This window comes from Bactrocera dorsalis, chromosome 1 (assembly GCF_023373825.1).
Source record: "Bactrocera dorsalis isolate Fly_Bdor chromosome 1, ASM2337382v1, whole genome shotgun sequence".
NCBI lineage: Eukaryota > Metazoa > Arthropoda > Insecta > Diptera > Tephritidae > Bactrocera > Bactrocera dorsalis.
Window position 1 is genome coordinate 64,484,734 of NC_064303.1, and position 13,989 is coordinate 64,498,722.

Genomic DNA, 13,989 nt, shown 5'->3' on the forward strand with positions numbered 1-13,989 from the left:
CATAACGGCAGGAACATTATCCGGATGAATTAGGAGTGAGTGCACTGTCTCTCTAGCCTCACCCTTTAAACATCTTTGTAGACGTTGATTGTTTTCAAAATTCGAGTAATTGTATGATGCACTTGACTGTACACTATTCTGCGAGTACGTTGTTGTCTGCGTTGAGACTGCTGCAGGTTGTATAGCGGTATCTACAACGGGATCCACTGAGGTCGCGATGGAATTTGACCTTGATCCGTCCTCTACGCGTATCGTGGACTTCAGAAGTTCACATTGACGTTCACTTTCCTTCAACTTTAACTGGGTACCTCGCAGCTGGTTACTCAGGGCATTGATCTGCTTTTGCATGGCAACGAGCATTTGTTGCTGACTTTCTATTGTAACTTTAGTAGACGCGCTAGAGTTAGTTGACGCACTACCTTGATGATTGGATCCGTTATCCACATCATTATTATCCAATATTTGATCTTCAATTGAAACTGACTTACTAAGGCTGTCTTGTTGTTGAATTCGCATAATCTTTCTAGTTGAGTTTTCCATTGTTAATATACGGCGGTTTGAAGGAAAATGTTACAGAAAAATATGATCGGCAATTTGGCAATATAAGCGTTATAATGTTAGCGATGAATAGCGGGGTGGCGACTCGTTGGCGACTACAATTTTGGCGGCTAATAGATTGATGGCTTCCCGGTGGCAATGCAATACCTATGACGATGGCGACTAATAAGCGGGAAGGTGTCCCGTTTGGCGACGTAACGGTTACGACGTGGCGGCAAATAGCGGGATGGCTTCCCGTTTCGCGACGTGTTGACAGATAATAAGTGATGCCATAAATACACATTTATCAAACGAATAAAAATGAATAAAAAATAAGATTATACCCCAAATACATAAATCATTGCCCCTTTTCTTCATACATCATGATTTTTGATCGGACAGGCCGCCAACGCCAAAAAGGAGTTTTACTCAAAAAAAGAAAGAAGTGGGACGCGGGGAATGTTTACCCTGTTTTACCTTTGTTGTATTGCAAATAATCATTATGATCCTTTTATTAAATTATTAGATTAAACATACTTATAAGCCTTAAACTTTTTTTATTACAATGGAAAATTTATTTCAGATCGTATTTGTTTTCTGCGTTTGAGTTTTTATATCCACACTGCAACACTTAATATCTGTAAACACGGAATATTTTTGTTATTGTGCATGGAATGAAAATTGTGTAAAATATAAAATGCTTATTTTAAGCAAACAACTAAATAATTACTAAAAAATAAATATGTAGAAACAATGTTATGAAGTATAAGTGCATAAAAAGTGCATGATGAAATAAATAATTACTAGAAATCGAGAAATTGCAAGATAAAATTTGCAAAATTTTCTGCTTTAAATCCAAATATCTCGAAAACTATAAGTTTGCAGCGACAACAACTATATATTTTCTTAATCTGGAGCATCAGCCCTATTCAACCATATCACTTTTAACCCTGAAATCGTGGGATGGTATACTAAAGTTTCCACGATTCCTGCACTAACCTTGCAAGCCTAAGCATTGAATCATCTGAAAATACGGCCGCACCATGACAATACAAATGTAGGCAATAAATTAACGCTACTTTATACTAAAGAAAACCTTGAAAAGATTTAGGGTTGATTCACATAGAACTTTCGCTTCGCTTTATTTCAGACTTTTGCTTTGACACAAAAGGTTTTAATATGAGTTCAATTACATCTAAGCAAAATGTTGGGCAACTTTTATCCTTTTAAGTTTTGCTAAACAAAAGTCGTCATTTTTATTAATGAGAAGTAAAGAAAGCAAAAAGTTCATTCTGACATATTTTGTTGTTAATATGCGATTCGTCAAAGTGAATCGGCCATTAGGCACAATAGTGTTCAAAAGGGGTAGCAGGATCCATAAGAACAACTTTCGCACAAGTTTACATAATTGTTTCCAAATGGTTTTTAAAAATTCATACGTTTTAAGGATTATCTTGAGATTGGTATATACACTAGTGTTGCAATCTGAAAACTCACAATTTTATTGTAAAGTTTGGCATTTTTGATGATATGCATACTCAAAATGTTTTGACATACAGGCGCTATTTGTGTTGCTAACTTAAAATATGCATCTTGACCAAAAAATAGAATTAAACAGCGAACAAATTCGACCGATTATTTTTTACAACTTTCGACGTGGATTAACGCATCAAGAGGGATAAACTTAATTAAATTGTTTACGATAAAACTCTATCAAGAATCTGCATTTATCGTTAGCATGGTGAATTAAATCGACGTCTTACATTACTCCACGACAAATTTCAGGAAGGTCACCCAAAATCATCAACCTACCCACCATTAAATAATATGTGTTATTACCTAAAGATTCGACTACACAAAAAAAGTGTAGCCATAATTGCAAGTGCGACTTTTGGGTAAAATTTAGAATAGCATCCCCGGCTTTCGGGGATAAAATGGGTGTCGTTGGAAAGGTGACGTTCTCCAGATCACGAAAATATATACATTCAGTTGCCGCTGACTTATAGTTTTAAAGATATTTGCATTTAAATGTGAAAAATTGACAACTTTTACTTTGATATTTTGTTTATTGTGAATAACTTTTTCACTTATATTATGCACTTTTCACTTACTAACACTTCACTATAACGTTTTTGCATATTTATTTTATTAATATTTATTGAAAATAAAGCTTTATTTCAATTATTTTATTTTAGTTAAATTCACTTCATTTACACAACAAGAATAGGGTTGCATACTAGCAAAAAAGTGGTATTGCCATATCTGCGTAGTTGTCAGAAAAAGAAAATAAGCAAAATCATTATACCCTAAATACCTATAAAAATTTTAATATAAAAAATATATTGTCATAAATAAAAGCAAAAACAAATTTAAGGTTTATATGTATGCTTTATTGCTTGTAAAAGCTTTTCAAAAGGGTCTTCACGGTTTCTTCTTATGGTTGTACGCCACAGATACTAAATTATCAAATCAGCAAAGTTTTGTTGGTTTGAGAAATTGTCCTTTAAAAAGAATCTCTTGATCACACGCCATTGTGACTCAATTCTTTGAGTGTGTGTCCCGTCTGGGGCGACAAAGGGATTTTCCGGATCACTTTGATTGACCCTTCGGTGCTCATACCCATGATCGGAAAGGCAATTATATGCCCTCCAATAGTCTGTACATATAATTGACCCTTCCGCCACGTGCTTCTTGATAATAGGTATGAGCACCTCAGCAGATCGTACATTCTCGGGACACACTGTCAATTTCAAATCCTCGCTCCCATCCTCTACCATGCCCAGTACCCAATGACCTTCAACTCTCCTACCTGAAATATGATAAAATAAGTTAGTACGTAAAATTTTATATATATAAGAGTTATTACCTTTGTTGTATTTTCGTTTTCCAAACTTGCTTTCATCGATTTGTACAACTTTTCCGGGACCGCCAATTTTCCCCACAGCCTCTTCGTGGTCTATTTGGTACAACACAACGGCCTCTCGGCAATAACTGTACCAATCGCATATTGTGGCTGTTGACAAAATAGCTATAAAGCTATTTTTTCTGACTTCGGTCTGGCACCAATGAGACGCATATGCGAACATCAGATAAAATATCTGAGGCAATGGTATCTTTGCATTCTCAAACCAAGTGCCTTTGGCCCTAGATACAGCAGGCAGGGAACGGCAACTACCTCTTCGGCATCTAAAAGACCCTACCGTATTATTACCCGATAGAGTGGGGATCATGGGTGTCTTATGCTTGCGGCACAATTTATTGTCTAAAATTAAGCCCTCTTTTTCTGCAAAGGCAATGCAGTCCTCCCTAGTGCTAAACGTCGCTACAACTTTGGTAATGTTCCACATTTTTTTAAGTTCTGCAACGGTAAGAACACTTTTACGGGCACCGCGGCTGGAGGAAGGTTGTTCGAAATCTACAGAGAATACTTAATTAAAAATTTAAAAATTTAGAAATATTTGATAACATACCTGATCGTTGTGGAAACATTTTTTAATTTTTTTCTTTTTATTAAAAACCAAATTGAGAAAATTAAAAATATTTAAAAATCACTAACCACACTTGCTAAACTTGCTAATTGCGAAACAAAAAAGAAAAAAAGTACTTAGTTTGAAAACTAACAGTACAATTGCTGCTAGAATTATTCCCGTTAAAGAAAATAAAGTGTTAAAAAGGGAGTTATACCCTTCACGGTATTACATTTTTTATCCAAGCTTTAAAAAATTATTCTAGTTTTTTGAATCCCCGGTGTTGGATCGGCCAGGGTTATTTTTTTTTGAAGCGCGGCCGAAGGTCGGCAGTTCAGAGTTCCTTCGCGTAGAACACCTTTCTGTACTGGCGGCCTTCGGCCGCGCTTCAAAAAAAAATAAACCTGGCCAATTTGAACACCGGGGTGTTCAAAATTCTTTCGCGTAAAACTCCATTCTGCAACTTTTTTCCTTTATAAAAAATTGCTTAAGATTGTTGCGTTTTCCGTTTATGTATTTGGGGTATAAAATTTTTGCTCAGAGTTTTTTCGCGTAAAACTCCATTCTGCAACTTTTTTCTTTTATAAAAAATTGCTTAAGATTGTTGCGTTTTCCGTTTATGTATTTGGGGTATACAATTTTTGCTCAGAGTTTTTTCGCGTAAAACTCCATTCTGCAACTTTTTTCTTTTGTAAAAAATTGCTTAAGATTGTTGCGTTTTCCGTTTATTTATTTGGGGTATAAAGTTTTTGCTTATTTTCTTTTGTTGACAACTACGCAGATATGGCAATACCAATTTTTTGCTAGTATGCAACCCTATTCTTGTTGTGTAAATGAAGTGAATTTAACTAAAATAAAATAATTGAAATAAAGCTTTAATTTCAATAAATATTAATAAAATAAATATGCAAAAACGTTATAGTGAGGTGTTAGTAAGTGAAAAGTGCATAATATAAGTGAAAAAGTTATTCACAATAAACAAAATATCAAAGTAAAAGTTGTCAATTTTTCACATTTAAATGCAAATATCTTTAAAACTATAAGTCAGCGGCAACTAAATGTATATATTTTCGTGATCTGGAGAACGTCACCTTTCCAACAACACCCATTTTATCCCCGAAAGCCGGGGATGCTATTCTAAATCCCAGCCCGACTTTTTCTTCCAATGTCCATTTTTTATTCAATATTTTGTAATTTAACACGATTTGACAATTCCTTAGCTGATAGTGAAATTTGTTCGTTTATTAAAAAAAGTGAAATAAAAATGATTAAGATAAATTATTAATAGAAATTTTGGTATTTTTGGAAAATCAATATAAATTTAACGGAAAAAGCGGAAAAAGTGTGCGAAAAAGTTAAGAATATTGAAAAAATGGATAAAAATATTATAATTTTTTTTTTTTTTTTAATATACTTGCACATAATTTAATTAGCAATATAAAACTGCTTGCCTCTGATGATGTAAACGCAAAGGAGGCAGTGGACTTCAAATCTGTCAAAAAATACAATGTCCCCACCGATACTGAATCACAAGATTTAGGCTGTTGAGTAGATTATTTCACTAATCTGATCGATTTAGCAGGATTTCACCATATAAAAATGACACTTTTTAATCTCATCACCGAAGATTTATTCGAAGTCTCCTTGTGCGACTTTGATTTAGCGCCATCTCTTTATCAGTAGAGAAATTTATAGCTGGGGTCGAAATTCATGCGGTAATTAGTGATAAGCTCAGAGCGTTTTGCCGATAACTAATATCCAACTACAGAACTTTCTTCTGGCTTTACAAGTCCCTTACATAACTGTCTAAGTATGATCTTCCGCAATGCTGAGGAATCAGCCATCTAACACAACATTTACAAGCGGGATAACGAAAAGAAACTACTGGAAAGTATCGATATAATTCAACGTAAAATATTGCAAAGCGATACGTTGTATAATTTGGCGTTATTGGACTTTTTACTCCAATAATATAATATTTATCATTATTCAAATTTATTGGAAAGTGTTCAATATTCTTGCCATCATACATATGAAGGTACATTTGTTCTCTAAAATTAATGTATACCCTGCCAGCCAAAAGTGGTGAATAACTAGTGAAACACGAGGTTTCCAAGACCACAAATTAGTGAAAAAAGTAGTGAGTTCCCCTCACGCAATTTTAAGAATTCTAAATTAACATTTCAAATTTATTTTTTGAATAATGTTTTTATTTCTTCTTTATTAATATACAATTTTTACAGAAATACAAATACATTCACTAAAAAAATTACTAATAACTGAAAGAAAAGATTAATTAAATAAAAAATATTAACAGAATCTCAAAGTAAAGATAAATATTATTATCAAACATTTGTTTTCACATATTACATATATTGGATTGTGCAGGCCGCCTTATACACATAAAACACATTTGTATGCATCGCGTATTATATTGGACTGCGCAGTCCAATTTCAAACAACACACACTTATTTTCACATACTGTCTTAACAATTTATATTTGCAGCTGCTGCTATTTCCAATTGAATTCAATGAAGTCATTATTTGCATGTGTAAAAAAAAAATACATAAATTTCATTCACTTACCTTATTACTTATTATTGTACACGCGCGAATGACATACGTCTTTCAATCATTTTTTATTACCCTTTTTGGGATTTTCTTTTGGCACTATTGACAAGTATGTTTTTGGGGCCATCCATAAATTACGTCACACGAATTTAAGGAATTTTTAACCCCTCCCCCCCTCCTTGTCACAAGTTGTCACATTTTGAACTATCCCCCCCCCCCCCCTTTCGTGACGTCACACATTTTCCAAATTTATGGATTTATCAAAAAAAAGGGGTTATTCTATTTATTCTTATATTTATTGAATAATCTTTAATAAAATCAATATTTAGTTAAATATTAAAGTACATACACAACGAATGACTAGTCAAGAAATAATAGATACTTAAATATGCTAATTAAGAATACAAAACTTAATCATCTTGTGCCCACGGACTTTTGATCCACTCCATTTCGTTCTGAATTTGGATGTCAGAGACATCTTTCGTATCAAAATCGTCTTCTTCCATCCATAAAGCATCGTCATCATTCATTAAACAGAAAATCTCTCGGACACGTCCAGCCGCAATTCTTTGAGGACGAATTTTCGCGATAGGTAACAGCTCTTGTGATTGTTTGTGTTGATTGGCGGCTTAATATGAAGAAAAATATAGGCCACATATGCTACACGATCTTTTGAACAAGTGTGACTCGACACTAGGGCAATAACTATCATATGGAATATTTTTCAGATGGAATGATGCTTGGAGATTTAATAATATCTGTAGTAATAATGGAGCAAACTTAGCATCGTTGTCATCACTCCCTGTGACTCCATAACCTTCTGATGTCTGTTTAATTAACACAGGTGGTGGTAAATATCCTTCTCTTAATAATTTCCAAAGACTACAACGTCTTACACCGCAACATGCAATAGTTTCACATTTAACTATTTGTAAAAAATATTGTGACTCACGTATGTGATCAGCATACCAAGTAGCATTATTTTTCAACATCATAGCCTGTCCAATATCCAGTCTAGTAACAGTGGAAGCAACACATTCAGCAGCGACTGGAAAATTATCAATGACTAACTTGCTCCAAATGTCAGCCAACACATTGCCCGCACTTTCGAAGTTTCGTTTTTCTAGATCTAAGTCAGTAGTTCGATTACTTGAATCAAGATGTGACCCAAAATCATCATGATTTAATAGTACACCAGTAAGTTCGCGACTGAGAGGTGCAATGCATCGTTCAACTCTGTTAAATGCACTCCTTCCTGGGGCATTTGTAGCTATATACTCGTAAATTGCATCTAAATGAAAATATTTAAAATGTTGTGAAGCTGAAACAATAACGCGGGAACAATTTTGTAACATTGATTAAAATTAGAATATAAAATAAAATAAAGTACGATTCGCAGAAGAGCCCCAATGTTTACAAATTTATTGTAACGAACCCTGGACACGGCGAGTATACCTCAGCAAGTTATACTTGTAAGAAGCAGGCGCAGTAAAAAGCTTGGTTACAACTTAAGTATTAAAAACAAAGTTTGTGTTTATAAATGCTTAATATTTTTTGTTTACCTATAAATTCCACGTTTGTACATCACAAATTTTGAAATGTGATGTCACAAAGCGTTTGACCCCCCCTGCCCCTTGTCACACAATGTCACTTCTGAATGATACCCTCCCCCCCCCTTCAAGGTGTGACATAATTTATGGATGGCCCCTTTTCAGTCGCACTCATTCATATAAATCAAGAAATGAGATAACTTTTTTTCATCGCATCTAGGTAAACAAAAAACTAACGCGAACATGTGCGTTGGTGTTACTCTTCTTCTTCTTTACTGGCGTAGACACCGCTTACGCGATTATAGCCGAGTCAACAACAGCGCGCCAGTCGTTTCTTCTCTTCGCTACGTGGCGCCATTTGGATATTCCAAGCGAGGCCAGGTCCTTATCCACTTGGTCCTTTCACCGGAGTGGAGGTCTTCCTCTTCCTCTGCTTCCCGCGGCGGGTACTGCGTCGAATACTTTCAAAGCTGGAGTGTTTTCATCCATCCGGACAACATGACCTAGCCAGCGTAGTCGCTGTTTTTAATTCGCTGAACTATGTCAATGTCGTCGCATATCTCGTACAGCTCATCGTTCCATCGAATGCGATATTCGCCGTGGCCAACGCGCAAAGGACCATAAATCTTCCGCAGAACTTTTCTCTCGAAAACTCGCAACGTCGACTCATCGGTTGTTGTCATCGTCCAAGCCTCTGCTCCATATAGCAGGACGGGAATTATGAGCGACTTATAGAGTTTGGTTTTTGTTCGTCGAGAGAGGACTTTACTTTTCAATTGCCTACTCAGTCCGAAGTAGCACCTGTTGGCAAGAGTAATCCTGCGTTGGATTTCCAGGCTGACATTGTTGGTGGTGTTTACACTGGTTCCAAGATAGACGAAATTATCTACAACTTCAAAGTTATGACTGTCAACAGTGACGTGTGTGCCAAGTCGCGAGTGCGACGACTGTCTGTTTGATGACAGGAGATATTTCGTCTTGCCCTCGTTCACGGCCAGACCCATTTCTTTTGCTTCCTTGTCCAGTCTGGAGAAAGCAGAACTAACGGCGCGGGTGTTGAGGCCGATGATATCAATATCATCGGCATACGCCAGCAGTTGTACACTCTTATAGAAGATGGTACCTTCTCTGTTGAGTTCTGCAGCTCGAACTATTTTCTCCAGCAGCAGATTAAAAAAGTCGCACGATAGAGAGTCGCCTTGTCTGAAACCTCGTTTGGTATCGAACAGCTCGGAGAGGTTCTTCCCGATCCTGATGGAGCTTTTCGTGTTGCTCAACCTCAGTTTACACAGCCGTATTAGTTTTGCGGGGATACCAAATTCAGACATCGCGGCATAAAGACAGCTCCTTTTCGTGCTGTCGAAAGCAGCTTTGAAATCGACGAATAGGTGGTGAGTGTCGATTCTCATTTCACGGGTCTTTTCCAAGATATGGCGCATGGTGAATATCTGGTCGGTTGTTGATTTACCAGGTCTGAAGCCACACTGATAAGGTCCAATCAGTTTGTTGACGGTGGGCTTTAATCTTTCACACAATACGCTCGATAGAACCTTGTACGCGATGTTGAGGAGGCTTATCCCACGGTAGTTGGCGCAGAGTGTGGGGTCTCCTTTTTTATGGATTGGGCATAGCACACTTAAATTTCAATAGTTGGGCATGCTCTCGCTTCCCTCTTCAACTCTCGGTATCTATCCCATCCCGCACGTGTTGTGGTCGATCGTAACGTTGCGAGGTAGGCAGCCTGTTTTCTCTCCGCTGCGACACGGCTCTCCTCGTCGTACCAGCTGTTCTTTTGCACTTTCCGAAAACCAATGGTTTCGGTTGCAGCTGTACGTAAGGAGTTTGAAATGCCGTTGGTGTTAGTGCATAGAGAAAAAATGTGTAATTGTATTGAAATATTTGAGAAAAGTGGTTAACCGTGGCTGGCAGGGTAGATAGCTTGCCAATTTGATTCCATCATTGTAGGAAATGCAAATTCCAGAAAGCATCAAATTTCTTAACAAAATGATTTCTCTGTTTCTACGTATCTATTCAAAGATGATGCAATGGAGTATAGTTCTTCATATACGAGTACATTGAAAATGGCATTTTTAAAGTAAATACCAGTATAGGAACTTAAAAGCATTAAAAGCAACACGGAAATACATTGCACTGAATATGACGGTAATTAGTGTTTTCTATCTTTAAAAACATGGTTCAAAAGTTATATTACGCAATTTAACGAATTCTGAGCTTTAAGCAATTGGTAGAAAAATTTAGGCAACATAGGCCAACGGACGACAATTGAACAGCGGTAATTGGTCATAAACCTTTTCAAAACTGATTGATTATGTGATGTTTCAATTTATCTATGTAATTAGTGTTAGTTAACAACTAAGAGATAAACCAAGGACCGTCTTAATTTTGTATATCAATATAATTATGCTTGCTTTGCTATATATTATATTGATTATTGTAATTATTTCATATATCAATATAATATTGAGAAAGAATTTGAAACACATTATATTCAGTTTTGGCTGTTAGTTCTACTGTGAGCGTCAAAACTAAGTAAACAGCAGTTCTATCAATATTAAAGTGTTTATAACAACGCAGTCTTTAATGCAACAATAAAAAGTTGTATTACAGAATTCAAGGCTAATATTATAAGAGTTTAACTTAGTATAAATAATAAACAAAAATTAAACACAGCCAAAAATAATTCACATAAACTAAAAATACTCTCGTTTTTTCGCGTCAAAAAAAAGTAAACAGTAGCAACAACCGTTGTTTGTTTTTAATACTTATTTCGGGGAAGCGCCAAAAATCCTTTGGAAACCGTTATTATTCAAGAGATTAAGTGCAGTAAAACATATTTTTTATATCATTATGTTTTTTTTGAGGTTAAGTCGCTAAAATATCAATATTTGTAATGAGCAAGCGAACGACCACTGAAACGGTTAAAAACTCATATTAGATTTGCACAAAAAAGATAAATCTTTGCGCGAAATCGGAGAAATAGTTAGAGGACACTATTGCACAATAAAAAAAATATTAATAAACATGGTACACATCAGACAGTTGAAAATTTGTCACGGCCGAGCCGACCAAAGCGCCTTACTGACACTGAAGCGCGATAAATAGTACGGGAAGTAAAAACAAATCCAGCTTCAAACGCTGCTCAAATATCAAAAGATATAGCGGAGACATTAGGTAAACCAGTAAGTGCCAGTACAATCAGGAGAACTTTGCACAAAAGCGGTTTGCATGAACGAGTACCACGCCAAATGGCCTATACATCAAAAGCGAATAACAGATGAACTTGAAATTTGCAAAAAAGTATTTAAATCAGGCTGAAAATTTCTGGGAAAACATTTTTTATACAGACAAAAGCAAATTCGAAATATTTGAATCGAAAAAGTTTCCCAAAATTTGGAGATCCAAAAATAAAGCCTTTACTGATAAGTGTGTTACCCACACCGTAAAGCACGGTGGAGGATCGCCTATGGTCTGGGGCTGTATGACAGCATCTGGTGTAGAGAATTTGGTTTTTATTGAGTCCACGATTAACACATTGGATAATTTCAACAATAAAAAAAAAAAATGTTGCTCAAAGCATTGAAAAATTAGGCCTATCAGGAAACTGGATCTTTCAACAGGACAACGATCCTAAACACAAGTCCAAATTTGTAAGTGAGTGGCTGTTATATCAAACACCAAAACTCTGGATAACCCTCTTCAGACCCCAGACATTAATCATATCGAGCATCTGTAGGAGCACCTTGACCGAAAAATCAGACAGAAGGACATTTCAAGCAAGGACGACCTAAATAAGGCTTTGATTGAAGAATGGAGCAAAATCTCTCCAGAATTTACAAAAAAATTTTGCAGAATACATGCCCAGAAAAATAAGTGATGTACAGAAGTCCAAAGGAAAGTAAACAAAATACCAGAATGAATATTAATTTAGTTTACGTACATAGATTTTAACTTTACAGAACTCTGTTTACTTTTTTTGACGCGAAAAAACGAGAGTATTTTTAGTTTATGTGAATTATTTTTGGCTGTGTTTAATTTTTGTTTATTATTTATTCTAAGTTAAGCTCTTATAATATAAGCCTTGAATTCTGTAATACAACTTTTTATTGTTGCATTAAAGACTGCGTTGTTATAAACACTTTAATATTGATAGAACTGCTGTTTACTTATTTTTGACGCTCACAGTATGTTACCGGAATCCGCCAAAATTTTACTTAGTCAAAAACTGTTATTTGGGCGATCTAACTCCGTTTCTGCTGTTGTACATTCGAACTCCCCAAAGCTTTGAATAAATGCCATCTTCACTAAATTAAGTGTACTAGAGTCGACTTTATTAATACGAAACTTGATTTAACTGAAAAATTCTATTGGCGAGTTGTCTGGTCTGCTACTTTTTGCTGTTGTAAATAGCAAGCAAACAAAAAAAATATCAAGGAAGAAGCACTTGACGCATAATAAAATTGCCTGTCGTTATGATAGCTTATTTGGCTACTAGTATTGACACGCAATCACAGACTATCATAGCTATTACTATTTGCTTTATCCTTAATTTTAGCAAATGACCAAGTCGGTACCAGGCACCTCAATATCAGAAACATTCATCACTTCTAAATCACCATATGCGGATATTTCTCTCCGCTACAAGCAAGCTCTGGTCAACCTTAAGAACCATATGACCGCGAACCACTCTTGCATTAACTACAATGATAATAGGTAAATAATAATTCCTTAAAGGAGCAATGTCTACATCTGCAGATCGCATTGTTGTAGCAATTATAAAAATTGTCTTCAATATGTATGAATTTTTTTTAATCTAACAATGCTATTATTTATAAATATATAAACTATTTTTTATAGTTAGATTTCAGTTTTGATATTTTTTATTATGAAAAATTATAATTGAAAAGTTAGATGTGTACATAACTATATGTGCGTATTGAGCAATGGCAACATTGTTCAAAGCAAAGCAAACTAGAACAGCTGATTTTTACGTTGCAACTACGGGATCAAATTTTGTTTACTACGGGCGGTAACTAAGGAAAGACGGAGCGGAATTCGCTAGTTCTACTATAAGTTTAACAATGAATAGGAAATCGATTTTTAAATTTAAATTTCAATTAAGAAAATATGGTACTTAACTAAAAAGGATATTTATATTTTCACGTTAAGTGAATCAATAAAGTTTACATACACCTAGTTCTATTAAATTACGTTGTGTTGTGTTTTTTTTCTAACCATTTCAAAATACTTATGTAAGTTAACAGAGTCGTTCCTCCTGTCACGTATGCTGGGTTAAGTCACCGACATTGGCGCACATTCATACATACATCATCATCCGCATTATGGTCATGATCACCAGCGTAATCAAATGGGCTTGACAACTGCGTACCAACGCTCTCGATCTTTTCATGTTTTCGACGCGACGGACTACATATTATAAAAAATGCACCCACGCTTACGGTAGCCAACCCAAGCTCTTTATGCTGCAACAACATAGAGATAATGCAGGCTAGTTTTTTACCGGCAGCTGCGCACCAACACACATACATTATTCATCAGCGTAAGCAATTGCACTTGACAACAGCGTACCAACGCTCTCAACATTTTCTTGTTGCTGATGCGCCAAAATATCGGGACTATGATAAAAATACACCCACGCTTACGGCAGTTAAGCCGAGCCCTTTTATGCACCTCGTTCGTGGCAACAACACTGACATCTAAAGCAGACTAGTTTTGTAAGTTTAGAGTTAGAAACAAGCAGTTTAAGATATTAATTGTAAAGTTGAGTTGAAAGAGGCGAATTGTATCGCCATCAATAAATCAGTCAAAAAGGCAATTATTATTT

At 35.5% G+C, this 13,989-nt stretch overlaps 2 protein-coding genes across 11 annotated transcripts in view; both read right to left on the bottom strand.

Moving 5' to 3' along the window:
• Nucleotides 1-13,989, bottom strand: part of LOC105225932 (lysosomal thioesterase PPT2 homolog) — a 183,209-nt gene that overhangs the window by 94,186 nt on the left and 75,034 nt on the right. The gene's annotated exons all lie outside the window — the stretch shown is intronic.
• Nucleotides 1,189-6,761, bottom strand: LOC125775469 (uncharacterized). The gene is made up of 2 exons (XM_049446116.1): nucleotides 3,404-6,761; nucleotides 1,189-3,346 (listed from the first exon to the last, which is right to left on the bottom strand). The coding sequence occupies exons 1-2, from the start codon at nucleotides 3,882-3,884 to the stop codon at nucleotides 2,994-2,996; spliced, it is 834 nt and encodes a 277-aa protein (XP_049302073.1). The 5' UTR covers nucleotides 3,885-6,761; the 3' UTR covers nucleotides 1,189-2,993.

Coding starts and splice junctions, on each gene's coding strand:
- LOC125775469 (XM_049446116.1), bottom strand. CDS start 3,884: ATGTGGAACATTACCAAAGTTGTAGCGACGTTTAGCACTAGGGAGGAC. Junction 3,347..3,403: donor AAAACGAAAATACAACAAAG/GTAATAACTCTT, acceptor ATCATATTTCAG/GTAGGAGAGTTGAAGGTCAT.